Consider the following 21,102-nt stretch of genomic DNA (forward strand, 5'->3'; position numbering starts at 1 on the left):
TGGTGGAGAAGGTCGGGGTCCCTGAGTCCCGCCGCCTTCTAGTTAGTCGGCGAAACTCCAGGGGGCGGTGCTTGTGGCTGCGCTGAACGGAAGCGATTGGCTTTCCGCTCTGTCAATCTGAAGCTGGAGGCTCCAGACTAAGGAGGATGTGATAAAGAGGAAAGGAGCGTGAAGGACGTGTGGTTACTCAAAGAAGTGTTAATCATTTTGCAATCGGCCTCAACAAGGAGTGGCTGGGTAAAAGGAGGAGGAGCCAGGAGGCGGTGGGAACAGACCCAGGAGTTCTGAACACCCGTCTTCCAGCTCTGCCCCACCGGATGGGCAGGGCCTAAAAATTAACGCCACACCTACCCAAGAGCGTTTACATATTTATGAGAAACCATCGAGATCTTTGGAGGACCTGCTGGCCTAGAGGGGACTAGGACGCTTCGTTCGTAGCGCACTTCCGTTTCCGTTGAGACATTTGGCGGTTGGTGAGCATCATGGCAACCGTGGTAAGTGTTGCAGCGTGGAGGACTGAGGAGCGAACCTGTGCTCCTGAGTCTGAGGGAGGAGGGATCCGGGGGTCCGGACCCCTGGATCTGAGGGAGGAGGAACTGGGCGCTGGGACTCCTGGGTCTGAGGGAGGCGACGGCTAGGGGCTGGACTTGTGGATCCGAGGGGAGGGGAGAGGTGGGTGTCAGGGCTTCTGGGTTTGAGGGAGTGAAAAAAGAAGGGCCTGGGACCCTGGAATCTCAGCTCTGACCGCATCGTGCTAAAGGAACTCCAACTCCCAGAATCCTCTGGGCGCAACGGCCAGTTCTGCTGTCCTTCGCTGCACCGTTTGATGAGGGTTGTGCTATCTTGGGCTCCCAGTCATTTGGGAGCCTTGGATTGTTGGTGGTGCGAATGGCACCTAAGTTCCAAGGGAGAAGCACAGGCGGGGACCTGTCCTGTGTGCCTGAGAGCGTGAAGTTGCTTGGTGAGTCTTCAGTGGAAAGAGACAGTGTTGAAAACCAAGAGGGTGTCAGTGGGGAGGGGGAAAGCGTTGGGGGCCCAGAGGTCAGGATCTTGTCATGGGACTGTTTTGGCTATTTTCATATTCCCAGCACCTCATATGGGTCATGTCTCAGTGTGAATGCTTACTACGTTAGCTCTTCATTTTATTTATTTATTTATTTATTTTTTGAGACAGAGTCTCACTTTGTTGCCCAGGCTAGAGTGAGTGCCGTGGTGTCAGCCTAGCTCACAGCAACCTCAAACTCCTGGGCTCCAGTGATCGTCCTGCCTCAGCCTCCCGAGTAGCTGGGACTACAGGCATGCACCACCGTCCCTGGCTAATATTTTCTATATATTTTTAGTTGTCCAGCTAATTTCTTTCTATTTTTAGTAGAGATGGGGTCTGGCTCTTGCTTAGGGTGGTCTTGAACTCCTGACCTCGAGCAATCCTCCCGCCTTGGCCTCCCAGAGTGCTAGGATTACAGGCGTGAGCCACCGCTGCCACGTTAGCATTTTAATATTTGAATGAATGAATGGGAATGAAAGAGAGACCAGAGACTCTGGGCCTGGTACCTGCTCAAGAAATATCTGAATGAAGAAGTAGGGTGAGCTCAACTTGAGGATTGGGCTTGGCTTCCAGATGCCTCGATTACCATGGTGACCCCAGTCAAGATGGAGGAAGGGCAGGACAGAGAGTTGCTAGTGACTGGAGGGTGAGATTTGAGTCTGTTGCTGTTATCATTGCAAGAAAAAAAGAGGTGGATAGGAAAGTGGAAAATGAAAAGGCAATGGCTAGAACTCCTGAGACCCAGTTCCCATGATGTGGAGGAAGTGTTGGAAGTATGAGGAGATGGTGGATGCTGAGTTTTAAAATGACCTCGGTTTCCATGGGACCAGTGGGTAGCAGGGTGTAGGAGAGGTTTGTGGTGAAAGGGAAGATGCCTTGTGTAGGGTCTGATGGGCTGCGTGTGAGTCCAGGGGGATGTTCCCAGCTTTTATTTTTTTTTTTTTTATTTTTTATTTTTTTTTGTTGAGACAGAGTCTCACTTTGTTGCCCGGGCTAGAGTGAGTGCCGTGGTGTCAGCTTAGCTCACAGCAACCTCAGACTCGGCTTAAGCGATCCTACTGCCTCAGCCTCCCGAGTAGCTGGGACTACAGGCATGCGCCACCATGCCCGGCTAATTTTTTCTATATAGATTTTTAGTTGTCCATATAATGTCTTTCTATTTTTAGTAGAGACGGGGTCTCGCTCAGGCTGGTCTCGAACTCCTGACCTTGAGCGATCCACCCGCCTCGGCCTCCCAGAGTGCTAGGATTACAGGCGTGAGCCACCGCGCCCGGCCCCCAGCTTTTATTTATTTACCCTGGGACAGGGTCTCACTCTTTCACCCAGGCTGGAGTGCAGTGGCACAGTCATAGATCACTGTAACCTCAAATTCCTGGGCTTAAGTGAGTCTCCTGCTTCAGCCTCCCAGGTAGCGGGAGTTTTTAAAATTTTTTTATGGAGATGAGGTCTTGCTATGTTACTCTGGGTGGTCTCGAACTGCTGGCTTCAAGCGATCCTCTTACCTCAGCCTCCCAAAGTGCTAGGATTAAAGGGGTGAGCCACTGCACCAGGCAGGTTCCCAGCTTTTGATAGTAGTTTGGGGGTAAGGTCCCATGCTCTGGGGTTCCAACCTCATGTGAGGAGAGAGTAATTGGGAAGGGTCACACGGCAAGAGAGAAGGCTTGTGACCATGTGGTGGCCAGGAAGTCTAAACTTTTGGTTTCAGAGAGAGGAGGCTTCCCTTAGGTTCGATGCCTGCGTGTCCTCTCGTTCTGGTGGAAGAAGGGAAGAAAGACCTCTGGGAAGAAAGGAGATGTGGGGAGGGCAGGTGGCCGAGGGGCTGGCAGCACGTCAGCTTCTTAGGCTTTCCTTTCCTTATTAGAAATTATGGAAAATTCTAAAGTGTTACAAAATAATATAACAGACACCCAAGGATTCACCTGAATTTTTTTAACAATCTTATTGAGATATAATTCATATGCCATAAAATTCACCCATTTAAAGTGTACAATTCAGTGGATTTTAGTATATTCCCAGAGTTGTACAACCGTCGCCACAATCAACTTTAGAACATTTTCTTCACCCCAAAAAGAAACAATTATACTTCTTACCTGTCACCTTCCAGTCCTCCTGGCCTTGGGCTACCACTAATCTGCTTTCTACCTATATGTTAATAGTTTTGCCTATTCTGGATATTTCATATAAATGGAATTGTACAGTACGTGGTCTTTTGTGGGGGGGGGGCTTCTTCTGAGTATCATAAAGTTTTCAAAGCTCGTCCATGTTGTAGCGTGTGTTAGAATTTCATTCCTTTCTGTGGCTGAATAACATTCCATTGTACGAACAGACCACATTTTAGTTATCCTTTTATCAGCTGGTGGGCATTTAGATTGTTTCCACCTTTTGGCTGTTGTGAATAGTGCTGCTGTGGACATTCGTGTACGTGTTTTGTACGGATCTCGGGGAGTCCTGTCCCAGGTGATGTTTACTTCTCTCCCTCCCCTATCTAAGAAGGAATGGTGGCTGGCTTCTCTCTTTGGAGAACTGGAGACACAGGAGGCCTCAGTACGTGCCTGTTGAATGAGCTCAACACTTCCTTGTATCAATTACTCAAACCACTAACATCAAGTCTCTTGGTGAACAAGGGAGACGCGCGCTATGCCCTTCATGGGACTCAGATCTCCTGGAGCTGAGAACATTGATCCAACAGTCTCCCTCATGAATGTGAGAGTGTACAGGGAGGTCAGGCTCTCAGGAGAGGCTCTAGAACGTGCTGGCAGGGGCAGTGGTCAGGGAGGGCCTCCGTTAGGGGGCCACGCTTGTCTAATGCAGCAAGGGGTGGGGAGAACAGTCTGGACAGGGGCCAGCACATAGAAGGCCTGGTGGCTGAGAGCTGGGGCAGCATGGTACAAGGGACACTGGGAAATTAGCAGGGGCCAGACCACATCTAACGCAATGCCTGCTCCACATTGGTGTCTGTCCTTACTGAGGATAGGGAGGACTTCGTTCATTCATTCACCACATAATCCCTGGGCACCAAATATGTGCTGGCACCCTAGAATAGAGCCGTGAATGAGACAGACAGTTCTTGTCCTCCTGGGACTCGGCCAACTAGCCAGTAGTCAGGGACACTGAGAGGGGTGGGAATGACTGGTGTTTGGTCCATCGCCTGCCTGTGAAGAGAAGGAGTGGAAAGGACTTTCTCATGGGAGAGACAGAGGGGGAGTTGGTGAAAACTGGGACCACAGGAGTCTTCTGACACATTTTCCTGCACCCCCAGACAGCCACGACCAAAGTTCCGGAGATCCGTGATGTGACGAGGATCGAGCGTATCGGTGAGTGAGTGCGGTCAGCAATGGGACCTGGACCCTGCCTGCCGCATGCCCTGAGTGAACAAACCTGTCTAGGGCCCCCAAAAGAGAGAAGGAGGTGGCCTACATACCAACCCCTCCTTCTGTCTGATGGGGAAGGATCCTGGGTTCCAGCATTGGGTCAGATGATCCATGGGGGCCATGCCGGGCCCCAACCCCAGGTGCATTGCTGCTAGCTTGGCTACCCTAGTGGGCCTAGGCGTGTACCTGCCTGGATTTCATAAAAGTGGATGTTTGCTGGGTGCTTTACTGGGGTACACAACCAACACTCACCGGGGCATGAGCTCCCTGAGAGCAGGGACCAGGTCTGTCTCATTCCTAGCTGTCCCCAGCACAAGATGTGGCAGAACAGATGTCAACAGATAACCATCGAATGCATGAGTTTGCATCCTGTTGAGCCCTTGAGGTATCCCCTGGTAGTATCCCCACGAGGTGCATGTTGTAACTGTTAGCCCGTCTTTAGCTGAGGTAGCCACCTCTCAGGACAGCCAAGCCACTGGCTGCAGCTCACGCAGCGAGCCGTGGATCCAGGAACGGGCGGCTGAGGTGTAGTGGGGCCAGCAGGGTGCAGCGCTCACACAGAGCTCTACTTGCAGACAAGAGATTACGCTCATTGGTCCAGCAGGTTCATTCCTTTAGCATCTCCAAGAGAGCCAGCATAGGGCCTGTGGCTCTGAGCGTGGGTTCTGGAAGCTCATTACTGGATTCTCTGAGGTCAGTTCTGCCACTTCCCAGCTAAGTGGCCAGGGACTAGTTGCTCTCTGTGCCTCAGTTTCCTTGGGAGCTAAGATAGTTCACCGCGTCAGTATTAACTGATGTGAGGTTCAAAGGTACTCCACATGAAGCAATTCGTGTGTGTGCTCACACTGTTCACTCATTACAGGGCCAGTCACTGCTGGGCGCTGGACCCAGAGAATAGCTGTACCCAGTAGCTGCCCTTGGGGTGCTCATAGGCAAGCACAGGGGTTAGCAAATCTTTTCTTAAATGGCCAGATGGTAAATCTTTTCTTGTTAAAACTACTTGGCTGGGTGCAGTGGCTCACACCTGTAATCCAACACTTTGGGAGGCCGAGGCAAGAGGATTGCTTGAGCCCAGGAGTTTGGGGCTGCAGTGAGCCCACTGTACTCCAGCCTGGGTGACAGAGGGAGATTCTGTCTCTTAAAAAAAAAATAGAAATAGCTACTCAAGTCTGCTGTTGCAGTGGGAAAGCAGCCACAGATGGTATGTAAGTGAATGGGCATGGCTGTGTTCTAATAAAACTTTATTTACAAAAACAGGTGCTGGCCCCACAGGCTGTAGTTTGCCCAGCCCTCTGAGCTCCCTCCCTCTGTCCATGTAGATGAGGGCCTGGGACTGTTGTCATTGATCCCCAGGGGTGCTCCCAGGGTCATAATAGCTGGGCTCTTGTTTCGCAGGGTTGTGTGGACTGAAATTAGAACCCATGAGTGCCATGTGAGCCATAAACCACAGAGTAATTGTGATCATTAGCCTTCGTGGTTAGTTCGTGGTATGATTACGTGCTTAATCAGGTCTTAATGATTTTAGTTCAGCTAGGATGTATCCTAAGAGTGGCTCCAGTTTATTAAGCTTTTGCCACGTTCGGCCGTCCTGGTGAGGTGGTGATTCCCCACTCCCCGGCCCTCCCACCAAGAAGGAAACCAGGGCTTGGAGGGGAAGCCACGAGCTGGCCAGTAAGCAGCTCTCCATTCTTTCCCTGCACACAGGCGCTCACTCCCACATCCGGGGACTGGGGCTGGACGATGCCTTGGAGCCTCGGCAGGTAGCACGGAGGGGGCTGGGGTGTGAGGGCCGCTGCATGAAGGCCTTGGGCAGGGGTACCTGGGGCTGTGGGGACTGTGGGGACTGTGGGGTCTATGTCATGATCTTCCAGACCTTTGGCTCTGTATTAAATATTTCTAAACTTGAACCACACATAGAGTTTTGTTTGGGTGGAGAAAGCTTTTTTGGTGTTTCCCAGAAGTCCCAGCCAACATCTGCTTCCATGTTACTAGCCGGGATGTAGTGTAGAAAAATGCAGTGGTAGTCCAGTAGGAAGTCACCTCCTGTGCTCTTGCCTCCCTCCCCACAGGCTTCCCAAGGCATGGTAGGCCAGCTGGCGGCACGGCGGGCAGCTGGCGTGGTGCTGGAGATGATCCGGGAAGGGAAGATTGCTGGGCGGGCAGTCCTCATTGCTGGCCAGCCGGGCACGGGAAAGACAGCCATTGCCATGGGTAAGAGGCCTCGCCGGGGAGAGGTTTTCCTGGTCTCTGCCAAATAATCCCTCCCAAGTAAGCCATGGTGAGGATCAGCCATACTTAACGGACAACCTACAATGGTGATGGCTTTAATATGGATTCATTCTCTCTCCCAGAAGAATCTGAAGGTAGGCCATTTAGGGCTTACTGAGCAGTTCCACAAAGGCTTCTGTCTTCCTGCCTCAATGTCCTCTGCACTTGCTGCCATGTGAAGGTCACCTGATGTTCCAAGAGGGCTGCCTGAGCTCCAGCTTTCCCACCCGTACTCCAGGCAGCAGAAAGAAAAATTGTAATGAGGGTACTCTGCCTAGGGTTGGCTCCCTTTAAGCAGCTGTCTTGGAAAGCCCACATACTTTTGCTTATATCTCATTGACCAGAACTTAATCTTATGATCACACTGTGCTGCAAGGGAGACTGGGATATTAAAAAAATTTTTTTTTTTTAATTTGGACCATTGCTGCCTTCAGAAAACGATGGTTCTAGAACTAAGGAAGAAGGGGAAGATGGGCATTGAGTAGACAACTAACGTCTCTATTGCAGTCCACTAGTGATTTATGGTCTTTTCACTTGCCACTGTCCTTCCTCTTCCTTGTTGAACTCCTATCCATCCTTCAAAACCCTACTCAGGTACCTCTGCCTCATTGAAGCATTCCCTGACCCACCTTACTACCTTACTACTTACTTCTACCTCTGTGCTCAGACTGTGGGACCAGGCAGTGAGAATCAAAGTAACAACCAGGTCTTCAGTTAAGATAAAGCAATGCTCATTCAGGTGCCCTGGTGTGCCAGGCCTTGGAATGGACACTGGCTCCCCTTCCCCAGGGCTCTGCCCAGCTCAGAGCCAAGTGCTTACAGGCAGGATGGTGCTGAACCCTCTTTCCTGAGGAGGAGATGAGCTGGTTTACCACAGAGGAGGTGTCGGGGACCTGATGCCAAAGCTACCCCACCTAACCCAGACAACCTCTTCCCCAGGCATGGCCCAGGCCCTGGGCCCTGACACCCCATTCACAGCCATTGCTGGCAGTGAGATCTTCTCCCTGGAGATGAGCAAGACCGAGGCGCTGACGCAGGCCTTCCGGCGGTCCATTGGCGTTCGCATCAAGTAAGCATGAGATCCAGGGCAGGTACCAGCTCCTGGCGGCCTTGGGGTGACCCCCTGCCCTGGCCAGCTTGTCCTTTGCCCAAGAGCTTGTGGAGTTCCTGCTTGCTGAGGGTCCAGGCAGTGGGCCATCTCCTCAGATCTGCTCTCTGGCTAGGGAGGAGACCGAGATCATCGAAGGGGAGGTGGTGGAGATCCAGATTGATCGGCCGGCGACAGGGACGGTGAGTGTGCGTCCACTCCCTGCTGAGGCCAGCTCCAGCCCCGGGCTTGGAGGGAGGAGGGGTCATTCTGCACTGAGGTCAGATTGGAGCCGTCTGCGTGCCTACAGTAGGGGCTCAGTTGAGTTGACAGTGGTTTATCCATTTGCGAGGGACGTTGTGAACAATTAAAACCAAAGTTATGGGATAATAAGAGAGAAGATCTGGAAATTCCTCAGAGTGAATTCCTAACGGTTACTCTTAAAAACCCGTTCTGTGGGTGGGACTTCGCAGTTTAGTACCAAAAGGTTCTTTCCAGCTTATATGGTAAATGTGATTCACTCTCGTTTTTTAAGCAAATATTTTTTTTAAGCTTTTTGTCGTAAAATAAATCAGGTTCAAAGAAACATAAACTAAGCATGTAGTCTAATAAATTATCATGAGGCTAATGCCCTTATAACCACCACCAAGGTCAAAAACTAGAGCTTTGCCCACCCTCCGGGACCCCCTTCCTGAGTCTCTAAGCTCAGAATTTTATCACCCAACTATGTGTTCCTAGACACTGCAATTTGACTTGCTAGGGTTTTTTTTTTGTTTTTTTTTTTTGTCCTGCCAGGTTTTTATATTTCATCTTTTTATTTGTTTTTAAATTTTTATTCTATTTATTTATTTATTTTAGAGTTGAGGTTTCATGTTGTTCAGGCTGGCCTCAGACTCCTGGGCTCAAGCGATCCTCCTGCTTCATGACGTTTAAAAGTCTATTTTAATAAGTTTTTCCTTCATCCTTTCTTTGTTTTACAATTTATTTGTAAATCTCTCTCATTTTATTAAGTGCAGTAAAATCACGACATAAAATTTGCCATTTTAATGTGAACAATTCTGTGGCATTTAGTACATTCACAGTATTGAGCAACTATCACCTCTGTCTAGTTCTAGAACTTTTCTGTCACCTTGACTCAGCATGATGGTTTTGAGGTTCATCCATGTTTGTAGTTCTTTTTTATACATGAAGTTATAATTGCTAATAAAATGCTTATAAAAAGAAAAGGTGGCCAGGCGCGATGGCTCACACCTATAATCCTAGCACTTTGGGGGGCTAAGGAGAGGAGGATTGCTTGAGCTCAGGAGTTCGAGACCAGCCTGGGCAAGAGCGAGACCCCATCTCTAATAAAAATAGAAAACAAATTGGCTGGGTGTCGTGGTGTGCCCCTGTCGTCCCCGCTACTCGGGAGGCTGAAGCAGCAGGATTGCTTGAGCCCAGGAGTTTGAGGTTGCTGTGAGCTAGGCTGATGCCACGGCACTCTACCTGGGGTGACAGAGTGAGACTCTGTCTCAGGAAAAAAAAAGAAAAAGAAAATGTGCTTCAGGCCTGTTGACCTAATGCATAGCCCCTTCTAGTCTATGTCTTGCCATGTGGACACTCTCCCTTTTATTCGTTTGCCGCCCTCCCCGCCTTTTTTAAAGCAATGGGATCTCACTGCGTTGCCCAGGCTCAAGCGATCCTCTGGCCCAGCCTCACAAGTAGTTGGGACTACACGTGTGCACCATGTGCCCATGAAGCAATTAAAGTTTAAATTTTAGGCTGGACACAGCTATTCCCGTAATCATTCCCGTAATCCTAGCACTCTGGGAGGATGAGGCAGAAGAATCGCTTGAGCTCAGGAGTTTGAGACCAGCCTGAGCAAGAGTGAGACCTTGTCTCTACTAAAAATAGAAAAGAAATTAGTTTGACATTGTGGCATGTGCCTGTAGACCCAGCTACTTAGGAGACTGAGGCAGGAGGATCCCTTGAGCCCAAGAGTTTGAGGTTGCAGTGAGCTATGATGACACAACTGCACTCCACTCAGGGCAACAGAATGAGACTCTGTCTCAAAAAAAAAAAAAAAAGTTCGAATTTTAAAAATATGGTAAGAGAGTCAGGCATGGTCACTTGAGCCCAGGAATTCGAGTCCAGCCTGGGCAACATAGCCTCAAAAAAAAAAAGTGGGGTGGGGGGCACTTCTTTTAATAGGCTTTTATGACAAAAGAAATCCCTGAACACATCCTTCATGTAAAAATATAAACCAAAATAATCCCTTTAACTCACTTTTCTAGTCCTGGCCCTTTTATCCTGCCTCCTGTCTCTACAAAAGGAACAACTACTGGTAGTATAAAGAAAACAGATAATTGGATCTCCTGGGGAAGCCTGAAAAACACTAACTGTGCTTCTCTTAGGGGAGGGCACATGGAATATTTTTCTCCTTTTTGCTTAGCTGTATTTTCTGATGTTGTGATCAGCAAAAACACCTTTTATTTGGGTACAAAAGAGGAATGCTAGAGTGTGACCTCCTTCACCATTTTGTGGAACCTTGGGCATGTGGTGTTGCTTTCAATACATTTTATTTTTTTTATTTTTTTATTTTTTTTTAGACAGAGTCTCACTCTGTTGCCCAGGCTAGAGTGAGTGCCGTGGCGTCAGCCTAGCTCACAGCAACCTCAAACTCCTGGGCTCAAGCGATCCTCCTGTCTCAGCCTCCCGAGTAGCTGGGACTACAGGCATGCACCACCATGCCCGGCTAATTTTTTCTATATATATTTTTAGCTGTCCATATAATTTCTTTCTATTTTTTAGTAGAGATGGGGTCTCGCTCTTGCTCAGGCTGGTCTCGAACTCCTGAGCTCAAACGATCCGCCCACCTCGGCCTCCCAGAGTGCTAGGATTACAGGCGTGAGCCACCGCGCCCGGCCAATACATTTTATTTTTTAGGTCTGTGTTTTTTTATTATTTTTTGGATGTTTTGAGACAGGGTCTCACTGTGTTGCCCAGGCTGGCCTCAAACTCCTGGGCTCAAGCAGTCCTCCCACTGCAGCCCCCCACGTTGCTGGGAATGTAGGTATAAGCCACTGTGCCCGGCTTGTTTACTGTTTGTATTAACAGCTTTATTGATTTATAATTGACATCCAATAAGCTGCACAAATTCAAAGTGTATAGTATGTTCAGTTTTTATGTACATGTACACCCACAAAGCCGTCACCATGTCAATTTAGTGACTATACTCCTTGTCCCCAAGAGCTTCCTTGTGTCATGCCTGTTTTGAAGCTGTGTAGCCTAGACGCAGTGGCTCATGCATGTAATTCCAGCACTTTGGAAGGCCAAGGTGGGAGGATTGCTTGAGGCCAGGAGTTCAGGACCAGCCTGGGCAACACAGCGAGATCCCATCTCTATAAAAAATTTAAAAATTAGCTGGGTATTGTGGTGCACGCCTAAGGTTCTAGCTACTCGGGAGGCTGAGATAGGAGGATCATTTGAGCCCAGTAGTTGCAGTGAGCTATGATTGAAAAAGAAGCTGTGCTTTGGAGGTCTCTCTGAACCCTTTCCCTGTTTTGTCTCCCTCTCAGGGCTCCAAGGTAGGCAAGTTGACCCTCAAGACCACAGAGATGGAGACCATCTATGACCTGGGCACCAAGATGATCGAGTCCCTGACCAAAGACAAGGTCCAGGCGGGGTGAGCTGTTGGGGGCCCTGCCAGGCGGCCAGGACTGTGGGAGAGTGTGGGCCCTTCCTCTCGTCACTCCTGCCCTCCCTCCCGTTCGCAGGGACGTGATCACCATTGACAAGGCAACAGGCAAGATCTCGAAGCTGGGCCGCTCCTTCACACGTGCTCGTGACTACGACGCCATGGGCTCTCAGGTGCGTGCGGGGCTCTGGGGACCCCTTTCCCCCCAGAGCCAGGATGTTTCCATCTCCTCCATCACCCTCATGGCCCATGGGGTCTGGATCTTCCCTGTAACCCTGGGACATTTGGGACCTCTCAACCTGGCAGTACAACTTCCCATTGCCCCCTGTTGCCCACGGTTTCTGAGGTCATCCAGGAGTCCCCATAACCTTGGATCTCTGGAATGCCCCTAGTCTTCACTACCTTTTGGGCCTGAGTTTTGGGATGACCCTATCTGGCCTCCCATCCCCATTCCAGGGAGCTCCAATCTCCCCCAGAGAGAGACAGGCCTGTGGGGCCCCCCTTCATGTTCTCTCTACCCTTGCCTCGGCCCCATAGACCAAGTTCGTGCAGTGCCCAGATGGGGAGCTCCAGAAACGCAAGGAGGTGGTACACACCGTGTCCCTGCATGAGATCGACGTCATCAACTCCCGCACCCAGGGCTTCCTGGCTCTCTTCTCAGGTAAAGCCCCTCCCTCCCTGTCCCCTCCTGCCCTACCCCACCCCCCGGCCTGGCAGCTCCCCTCAGGCTCCCCCTGTTCTTGGGCCCCCAGGACGGCCCACTCACTCCATGGCTTTTTCTGCCTTTATCTGTCCCTGTTGGCTGCCTCTGTCTCCCTCTGTGAGTTTAGTTTGTCCCTGCCCTACCATTGCTATCTGAGTCCCTCCCTCAGGTCGTGTGATGGGGGTCCGGCCTCACTCCCTACTGGGTCCTCTGCTGCTGTTCCTCCTCTCTGAGGACGTTTCAGACTCCCTGGCCCTCCTGTCACTTGCCCTCCTTCCTCTGTCCCTGGCATCCCGTCTTTCTGTTATCTTCGCCCACTCTCCAGCCCTAGACCTCTGTCTCCTCTCTGACTTCTCTGATGCCACCGGTGCCTCCCACAGGTGACACAGGGGAGATCAAGTCAGAAGTCCGAGAACAGATCAATGCCAAGGTGGCTGAGTGGCGTGAGGAGGGCAAGGCAGAGATCATCCCTGGGGTGAGTACCCAGGACATGGATGGGGCAGGCGGGGGGCGGGGGGCAGACTGGGAAGAGGGGGTGTGGGCAGTGAGTCTGATGCATGCCCCGATGGCTCCCAGGTGCTGTTCATTGACGAGGTCCACATGCTGGACATTGAGAGCTTCTCCTTCCTCAACCGGGCCCTGGAGAGTGACATGGCACCTGTCCTCATCATGGCCACCAACCGCGGCATCACACGGTGAGCTGGCTGCAGGGTGAACAGGGAGCGTTTGTTGAGCACCTTGTTAGGTAGGGTACTGTGACTATCGTGGCTCAGACACATGCTTTTCCCTTAAACAAGGCAGGAGCGTAGGCAACTTTGCTCCACAAGGATGTCCAGGGGCCATGTTCTTTCTGTCTCATTTCTCCTACAGTGCCTAAGGCTGCAATTCCTAAACTGTGTGCCGAGGCACCCCAGGGCGCTACAGGAAACTCACAGGAGTGCTGCGGGATGTTTTTTAATTTTGAGGGAACACAGTGACATGTCTTAGATACTACATAAGCCACTACAATTATTAAGTCTCTTAGACCAAACTACTTAATCGGTGGCACTCTTAGTGTTATTTTTGGCCTAAGGATGGTGTGGGAAAATTCCTGAGACACAAAGGGCACCATGCCCTGATAAATAGTCAACCCTCTACCCCCAGGTGTTTCGGGCACCACGTTGTCCCAGCTGTCTCTCATCTCCACCTCCTCCATGTTTCAGCTCATGTCGGGGGCAGACGTGGAGGGCAAGCAGCCCCCATAGGCTGGGATCCGGAGTCTGCTCCGCACACTTCCACCACATCCCATTGCCCAGCACTGCCCAGGCACATGGCCGTGCCGGGGACTGTCGGCTCCAGCGCTGCAGCCATGGCCCCAGCTGAAACTGGGCAGTGGGGCGGGTATCATGAAACGCAAGAAGAGGGCATGGCTACTGGGACAGTGGGCAGCTGTCCTGCCTCTGCGCTCAGCACTTTCCCCGGATGAGTTCCTGGGACCCTGAGAAGTAGCTCAGGAAGAAGATACCGTCTTGGCCCCATTTTACAGATCAGGACAGCAAGGCCTAGTGACTCGCTCAAGGTCACATGTCTAGAAAGTGACAGTTCCAGAATTTGATCTCTGAGTGGCTGGGCATTGGAACAGACACCCAGAGCTGATGGAGTTCGCAGCAGGTGCCGATCAGGGTGTGGGGCTGCCGGCGCCATCTCCGGCGAGGAGGAACAGATACAGGCAGTCCTCATTGTCTGCGGATGCCGTATTTGTGAATCTGCCTACTTGCTAAAATTTATTTGTAATCCCCAAATAAATATTTGCACCACTAATTCAAGTCATCTGACGCGCACATTCCGAGCTGGGGTTGAACAAGGTGACGCTCTACCCGCTTTTTTCAGCCCTCCTGCGGTAAACAAAGCATTCTTTTTGTGATCTATTTAGTGCTACGTTTGTCTTTTTTTGTGTGTGACTAAAATGTCAAGAGACATTTTAGTGCTGAAGTGCTGTCTGGTATTCCTAAGTGCAAGAAGGCTATGATGTGCCTTTTGGGAGAAAATACATGTGTTAGAGATGGATGCCTCGTTCAGGCGTAAGTTATAGTGCTGTTGATATGAGCCCAGTGTTGGTGAATCAACAATATTTACTAAATAAGGTGTCTTTAAACAGAAGCACACTTCAGCCAAGGTTGTATATTGATTGAGGAAAATGTTGCGACCAGAGGCTTGCAGGAACTTCACCCTGTGTTCTCTCAGGAGCAGTGGCTAAGGATTGGTGAATTGAGTGCAAGAGCTTTAGAACCTAACTACTGTGAATAACAGGCATCGACTGCAGCTCCTAGCGCCCGCCGAGTGCAGTCCTGGGCTGGCCCTGGTGTAGGAGGGAACAAGGCAGGCACAGTCCCTTCCCTTGTACAGCTTTGTGTTGAGCGGAGAAAATGGGACCTTGATCCAGTAATCCTGGACATAGATATCTGGGCAAAACTCAGCACTGGCTCTGCGGGAGGGTGCCCTCGGGGGGATTGACGCAGTTGGGGAAGGCTGTGCAGGAGGTGACGTCAGGAGGTGATGGAAGCCGTGGGCTGAAGGTTACATGGCATTTGGCCCAGTGAGTGGGTTGTGGTGGGGGGAGGTGGGAGTATCCGAGTAGAGGGAACCGACAGCTGGGTTCTGGGAGCATCGCCCTGACAGCTCTCCCTTCTGCCTCTCGCAGGATCCGGGGCACCAGCTACCAGAGCCCCCACGGCATCCCCATCGACCTGTTGGACCGGCTGCTCATCGTCTCCACTGCTCCCTACAGCGAGAAGGACACGAAGCAGATCCTCCGCATCCGGTGCGGGCAGGACCAGGCTGTGCGCCTGAGAGGCAGGGCTGGTGTCCACCCAGTTTGACAAATGGGACATTGAGGTCTGGGGTGTGTGTATGACTGGCCCGAGGTCACTGGGCCTGCAAGAAGAGAGGGCTGAGCTGGGCATCCAGGCAGTGGCCTGTGATTTGGGAGTGGGGGCTGTTGTGGGGAAGAGAGGGGAGGTACCAGTGACTAGGGTGGGAAACAGGGCCCCGGGTGGGGGTCAGGAAGCCTAGGTTTCAGGTCCAGCCTGTCCCTGTCCCTGCCCCTGCCTCAGTGGCTCTTCCAGCTTCAGCGTTCTGTGGTTCTGAGCCTCAGACTCCATGCATTCCTCAAGGAGGAGGAGGAGGAGGACCAGGGCTGCTGCGGCCACTTCCTCAGCTGCTCTGGCTGAGCCACCCTCTACCCTGCCTGCCCGCAGGTGCGAGGAGGAAGACGTAGAGATGAGTGAGGACGCCTACACAGTGCTGACCCGCATCGGGCTGGAGACCTCGCTGCGCTACGCTATCCAGCTCATCACGGCCGCCAGCCTGGTGTGCCGGAAACGCAAGGTCAGCCGAGTGAGCCAGCGGCCCACTGCCCACCTCCAGGGCTTCCCGTGGGTGGCGTTTTCACAGGCAGGGGATTTTCATCCCTCCTATTTGCTTCTGTGTGGCCTGGCCTGGCTATAGTGGGTGCTCAGTAGATAGCGGTTGACTGCAGGTAGGTGCTGTAAAGTCCATTTTACAGATGAAGAAACTGGTGACTGAGGCAGGATTTGAACCTATGAGATCTAACCTAGAATCCCTGCCCTTACCTGCCACCCTCTGCTGCCTGGAGTGTGGAGGTGGCGTGGGCTGGGGTCTGGGTGCAGTGGGTTTCACAGAGAGGGTCCCCACTGAGAACTGCCCGTCCCCCACCAGGGCACAGAGGTGCAGGTAGATGACATCAAGCGGGTCTACTCACTCTTTCTGGACGAGTCCCGCTCCACACAGTACATGAAGGAGTACCAGGACGCCTTCCTCTTCAACGAGCTCAGTGAGTGTCCCCACCCTGTGCCGTGCACTCTCAGTGTCACCCTCAGTGGGAGAAGTAGGGAAGTCCCGCCCTCTGGGCCACACTGACCACATGGCCTCCTTTCTCTCCACAGAAGGTGAAACCATGGACACCTCCTGAGCTGGTCGCCACCGCCCCCCCCACCTTGTTTTCTACCAGAGTTCTGACACTGTGACTTTATATAAAATGGTTTTGAAGTTGAACCCATTTTGTGTGTATGTGTGTTGTCTCCCTGAGCCCCCAGAAAGACACCCCAGAGTGCAGATTGAGAAGGCTTTATTGGGGAGGCTGGAGGGTGAGCATCTGCTGGCTCCAGAAGTTGGGGTGCGCGTGGAAGTTTGGGGTCTTTAGAGGAGGAGGAGGCTTGGGAGATGGGGGTGGTCGCAGGCAAAGGGCTGGGCTCTGGGACCCCCGCAGTCAGAGCTGCTGAGGCGGCAGGCCCCACAGTGACAGCTGAGGGCCACAGGGAAGGAGACCACGGGGTCCACGCCAGGCGGGCAGCCGGGGAGCCGGATGGAGGCAAAGCGCAGCTCGCGGTAGGTGCACACCGGCTGCGGCACGGGTGGCAGGGCGGCTGGCAGCACCCGCACCTGGAGGCCGTGTGGGTGGAGGGAAAGGGCATCTGCCTGGGGCCAGGTCCTCACCTGAGCTCCCCAGCTGCCCCCACGGACCCCAGACTCAGATGTCCAGGGGACCCCTGCACCTTCCCTCCCACGCACCCAATTTCCTAGCCCCTGCCAGGGGGACCAGACCACCCTTCCAGCCCCACTGCCACCTTCTGCTCTCTGGGTCTGGCCTTTCCACAATGGCACTGAGGTGGTAGCACCTGTTCTCAGGCCAGCATTGCTGGCCCCTGCCAGCCCCAGGCAGCTCACCATGCTGGGGCAGTAGCCGGCACAGATGCTGGTGGTGAAGGTGATGCAGATGGGGCAGGCCTCGTTCTCGGCAGCCAGGGTGGCGTTGATGGGCCGGCACAGTGGCCGCAGTGGCCCCCTGGATGCCCACACCCCACCCATGCTCAGCAGCAGCCACAGCAGCAGCCCCTAGGACAAGGCCAGTGCCTCAGGTCCAGCCTGAGACCTCAGCCCTGAGCCCTTACCCTCCCATTCCTGAAGATACCACATTCAAGGACCCAGGGACCCTGCTGGACATCTTCCATTCTGGACCCTCCCCCCCCACACAGCCCAAGGGACCCCAGATGTCCCATTTCACATACCCACCCTCAGGTACTGCCCCACCTGAAGCCTGCTGGCTGTCACACCCCTCTAGAAAAGAGGTCTTCTTCACCAGGTTACACGAGTCTGCACCTGTTCGTGCCAATTATGACCTGGATGGAGGCAGAAGGTGCTCGGGGGCCCTACAGTCTTACCTGGATCGTCTCCATTCTTGGCGCCTCCCCTACCTCGTCTACCTGGCTTTATACCTGTGGGTTGTGGGGGTGGCAAGGCCACTGGGTGGTGGGTGGCAGCATGCAGAGGTAACCTAGACACTAATCCCCCTGGGGGCGAGAGGTGGACAAGGCCAGGGAGGCACAGGAGGGGCTGAAGTAGAGTGTAGGAAACCTGCCCCTGGCCGTCATGAGGGGAGGTAGGACGCTCCTCTAGAAAGGTGTTGGGCTGAAGCCTCAACCCTGTTCCACCTAAGACACTGAAAGACAGCAGCCTTTCCTCTGCCACAGTCCCTCCTCTCCGGAGGGGATATTAGCTTTTGCCGGATCCGAGGGGAAGGGGAGCTGTTTGCACACAGATGCTCCCCCCAAGAAGGGAGAGCCCCGTCTCCCACCCACACCCACGCCCCCATAAGCCAAAATGCCAAGAGCTGTCCTGGGAAATGTGTGATTTAAGCTATTTAACTCGTTGATTAAGGCAAGCCCTGCCCCGTTTCCCGCAGGGGGCGTGTCCCACACGCTGGTCCACCGCCTCGACGTGAATTTTCTGGGCTGAAGCAACCCAGCGGGCATGTCTGTGTTTAGCCACGCCCACAGGCCTATAGACTCAGGGGGCGTGGCCCAGACCGTTTCGCTCCCATGTGGTGGGCGGGGCTCCCGACCTCAGCTCCGCCCAGTGTGCCCATTCGGCGTCCTCCAGGCTCGGCTCCGCCCACGGCGGGGGCGGGGCGCGTCCGGGGCGGGGCTTGCCCGGCGGGCTCAAACCGGCGCGGGCTTCGAGCTGCCGTAGCAGGAGTTTTCGGTGCTGTAGGCTTTCGGCACGCTGTAGATGCCTGGCAGGGGCTTCCAGTGGGGGCCGCCCCAGGGCGCCTCCAGCGGGCAGAAACGGTCGAGCCGGCGGAGTGGATGCAGCGGGAGGCAGTAGGACTCCCGAGCCAGAGAGAGGGCCCCGCGGTGCGGAACGGCCTTCGTCACCGGGCGTGCGCGGGACAAGCGGATCCGCCGCGGGCACGGCGGGAGCCGTGGGCCGTGGCCCCGGACCTGGGGCGTCTCCTTGAAGCTCGAAGTCAACGAGTCCTTGCGAGGATATCCGGACAGCTGGTTCCTGTGGGAGGGCGGCAGGATGGGGAGGACACGGCTGGATCCCCACGACGAAGCTTAGGTTCAGACGGCGAGTCCCAAGGAGACTGCCGACCTGAACTCCTGCATTTCAAGGCGAGGGCACATTTGCAGGAATTGGGGACCCCTTAGGAAGGACGGGACCAGGGATGCATAGCCTGCCTGGATTCCTGGGACCTTGAAGTACTTAAGGGCCTGGAAGCTGGAGCTTTCGCATCCTTGGGAAGGACTATCTGAGTGCTCAAGCACCCACAGAGGCCCTGACGCAGGCTTTCCGTCTCTACTGCATTTCCTGAGAGTTAGCCCTAAGGACGACGCCTGGGTGCTTAAAGAGGTAGGGCTGAGGTCTGAATTTTGGTGCTTGCGTGTGCAGGAGCTGAAGGCTGAGACCTCTGAGTCAGAGAAGGGGAGCCACGCCAGGAGGTTCAGCGTCCCACCGGCCCGCACGGGTGCTGTGCAGGAGGGTGGTGTGGAGCGAGGATCCCGGCTCACTTCGGGTAGAAATCCCGGGCCGAGGTGGTCAGATAGAGCTGGTGGCGGTCCAGGACACCCCGGTCGGATATTGTGAACGGCCGGCCTGCCAGCTCAGGGTTCTTCGTCCAAGGGATTAGAGCCTGAGGAAGATTGGGGGAGGAGGGATGAGCAAGAGAAAGGTTTCAAGCCCCTTTCCAAACCCTGGGTCCCAGACTTCTTCCGTCTCAACATCCCTGCTGGACTCGACCCCTCACGCCTCGTCCCCAGAACCAGAATCCTTCCTGACCAGTCCCCACGCTAGGGTACTTCAGCTTCGTTCCTCAAATCAGAACCCAGCCTCACTCCCGTAAATTCAAATACTACTGCTGGTCAAGGAACTCAAATCCAAGCTACCAGCCGCAGACCTCGGTCCCGCCACTGGTGCTCAGCAGGATTTTCGGCAAAAATTCCACTTTACCCCTCCCACCTTCCAACCTGATCCCGTCTCAGAATATTCTAGCTCCGCCTCCGCGGGCAAAGTGTCACCCAGCCTTGTCCCCCCACCTACAGTGAGTTGTCTAGCTCCGCACTAACTTCAGAGCCTGGATTTCGAGTTTCTAGTCCCCGCCTCCTGGCCCCGTCTCAAGAAGTCCAAGTCCCTCCCTGACTTTTAGTAACCTCCTGATCCCGCCCCGGACCCTTTAGCCATGCCCCCAAACTCAAAATTCCTTCTGGCCCCGCCCCAGACTCCCCCAGCTCCGCCCCATCGCGCCAGCCCTGTCTTCCACTTCGCTACCTGGGAAGGACCCCCACGGTGGTGGTCCGCAAGCTCCAGGGGCTGGGGCCCGACGTGGACGATGGGGCGCTGGTCCAGGCCGGGCCAGCAGGTGTACTGCGCCTTCGTCTCGCTGCTCTGGTGTTTTGTGTTCAGAGGGAGGCGCCAGCCGCGGTGTCTGAGCTGCGTGAAGGCGACCCAGAGACCCAACGTGAGGGCGCAGGTGATTCCAGTGCGGTCCCCAGCCCAGTCCCCCGCGGATTACGGCATCCCAGGACCTTACCTTTTCTCCTAAATCCTTGATCCCCACAGTCCGCCTGGGGTCCTCAGGCTCTGCGGCCCGGGGCTGCGCATAGGGCCCGCCGTAGGTCTTGGGCACATAAGCCGAGCCGGAGGTCGTTTCCCATCTGCTGATGACCTCGTCGAAAGCCCAGATGTGCAAATCCTTCTGTGCGGCCGGGGGTAGGGGCTCTGCGACCGTGAACTGGGCAGAAGGCGCTGGACTTCAGCTAAAAAGACCCAGGAGTCCGCTCCCCCACCCCTAGCTCTAACCTCTTCCGGTCGGCCCCCGGCCCTTTCCTCTCTCCAGTCACTGACATTCAGGTTCCTGGGCCCCTCCTCTCTCAGACCCAGGACTCCAGGACCCCTCCCCCTTCAGACAGGAGTCCAAGCCCCCAACCCCCCCTTCCCTCAGCACCCAGGTTTCTGGATCCCCAGGTCCCTCCTTCAGCCTAGGGTCCTCTCACCTGTATGGCGGGCGGGGGAAAGGACACAGATGGGATAATGTGGTGGGCAATGCCGCTGCTGGTGAGATGCCAGCTGGGCCAGGACCCAGGCACTTCAGTTCCAGAGATGGGGGACCATGGGGGCCCATAGCGCAGAGCTAGAGTGCGACCAGCCATGGTCCCACCCCCACCTGAGCCAAGCAGGAGCAGGCTTGTTGTTGCTGTTGCCCCAGGTGACAGAACCCTCCCACCCTGAGCCCGGCCAATGAAGGGCCAGCAGGCATGTGGATGGATAGAGTGAGAAAGAGACCCAGGAATGGAGGGACAGGGACGCCAAGAGGGGCACAGGAACACAGATAAACATGGGGAGCGGGTGGAGGCTCAGAGACAGGAGGGCAGAAGGGGAAAGGGAAGTAGAAGTTCAGAGAGAGAGAGAGAGCATGTTTCAGCGATCTAGAGACCCTGGGGATGGGGGAGACAGAGACCCAGAGAAGGAGCAGCAGAGAGAGGACAGAGATGGAGGTTAGAGGTCGAGACAGAACCCCCCCCCCCGCCGCCCCACCCAGCACATGAGGGAATCCATGAGGAACACCGCCTTTCCTACAGGGTCCATACGCTCTTGGCTGCCTCTTCCCTCTGCCAG

General features: G+C 54.1%; 3 protein-coding genes across 6 annotated transcripts; 1 reads left to right on the forward strand and 2 right to left on the reverse strand.

Annotated features, from left to right (window-relative positions):
- Positions 1 to 55: 55 nt before the first annotated feature.
- RUVBL2 (RuvB like AAA ATPase 2) lies at positions 56 to 16,273 on the forward strand. Of its 4 annotated transcripts, none has more exons than XM_069457783.1 (15): positions 56 to 473; positions 4,305 to 4,359; positions 6,121 to 6,176; positions 6,486 to 6,627; positions 7,624 to 7,753; positions 7,908 to 7,974; positions 11,329 to 11,435; positions 11,527 to 11,620; positions 11,985 to 12,108; positions 12,531 to 12,625; positions 12,727 to 12,845; positions 14,831 to 14,950; positions 15,387 to 15,516; positions 15,868 to 15,982; positions 16,095 to 16,273. In XM_069457783.1, the coding sequence occupies exons 4-15, from the start codon at positions 6,498 to 6,500 to the stop codon at positions 16,118 to 16,120; spliced, it is 1,257 nt and encodes a 418-aa protein (XP_069313884.1). In that variant the 5' UTR covers positions 56 to 473; positions 4,305 to 4,359; positions 6,121 to 6,176; positions 6,486 to 6,497; the 3' UTR covers positions 16,121 to 16,273. The 4 variants fall into 4 exon arrangements, with proteins under 4 accessions (XP_069313884.1, XP_069313885.1, XP_069313882.1 ...); XM_069457784.1 differs by having other exon boundaries at positions 194 to 494; positions 6,409 to 6,627; positions 16,095 to 16,251; XM_069457781.1 differs by having other exon boundaries at positions 194 to 494; positions 16,095 to 16,251.
- Positions 16,274 to 16,347: 74 nt separating this feature from the next.
- On the reverse strand, positions 16,348 to 17,384 carry LOC138374716 (lutropin subunit beta). The gene is made up of 3 exons (XM_069457805.1): positions 17,370 to 17,384; positions 16,876 to 17,043; positions 16,348 to 16,590 (listed from the first exon to the last, which is right to left on the reverse strand). The coding sequence occupies exons 1-3, from the start codon at positions 17,382 to 17,384 to the stop codon at positions 16,348 to 16,350; spliced, it is 426 nt and encodes a 141-aa protein (XP_069313906.1).
- Positions 17,385 to 18,146: 762 nt separating this feature from the next.
- SAXO3 (stabilizer of axonemal microtubules 3) lies at positions 18,147 to 20,636 on the reverse strand. Its single transcript, XM_069456916.1, has 5 exons — positions 20,481 to 20,636; positions 20,018 to 20,218; positions 19,756 to 19,917; positions 18,999 to 19,120; positions 18,147 to 18,492 (listed from the first exon to the last, which is right to left on the reverse strand). The coding sequence occupies exons 1-5, from the start codon at positions 20,634 to 20,636 to the stop codon at positions 18,147 to 18,149; spliced, it is 987 nt and encodes a 328-aa protein (XP_069313017.1).
- Positions 20,637 to 21,102: the final 466 nt, after the last annotated feature.

Source organism: Eulemur rufifrons, chromosome 24 (assembly GCF_041146395.1).
Source record: "Eulemur rufifrons isolate Redbay chromosome 24, OSU_ERuf_1, whole genome shotgun sequence".
NCBI classification, from domain to species: domain Eukaryota; kingdom Metazoa; phylum Chordata; class Mammalia; order Primates; family Lemuridae; genus Eulemur; species Eulemur rufifrons.

Excerpts from the sequence above, each read along its gene's own strand:
- RUVBL2 (XM_069457781.1), top strand. Across the intron at positions 6,177-6,485 it reads ATGCCTTGGAGCCTCGGCAG|GCTTCCCAAGGCATGGTAGG; the intron begins GTAGCACGGAGG and ends CCCTCCCCACAG. Across the intron at positions 12,109-12,530 it reads CTTCCTGGCTCTCTTCTCAG|GTGACACAGGGGAGATCAAG; the intron begins GTAAAGCCCCTC and ends TGCCTCCCACAG.
- LOC138374716 (XM_069457805.1), bottom strand. Across the intron at positions 16,591-16,875 it reads CCGGCTACTGCCCCAGCATG|GTGCGGGTGCTGCCAGCCGC; the intron begins GTGAGCTGCCTG and ends CACGGCCTCCAG.
- SAXO3 (XM_069456916.1), bottom strand. The coding sequence starts at position 20,636 with ATGGCTGGTCGCACTCTAGCTCTGCGCTATGGGCCCCCATGGTCCCCC. Across the intron at positions 20,219-20,480 it reads TTCCCCCGCCCGCCATACAG|TTCACGGTCGCAGAGCCCCT; the intron begins GTGAGAGGACCC and ends CCTTCTGCCCAG. Across the intron at positions 19,918-20,017 it reads TCAAGGATTTAGGAGAAAAG|CTCAGACACCGCGGCTGGCG; the intron begins GTAAGGTCCTGG and ends GCCTTCACGCAG.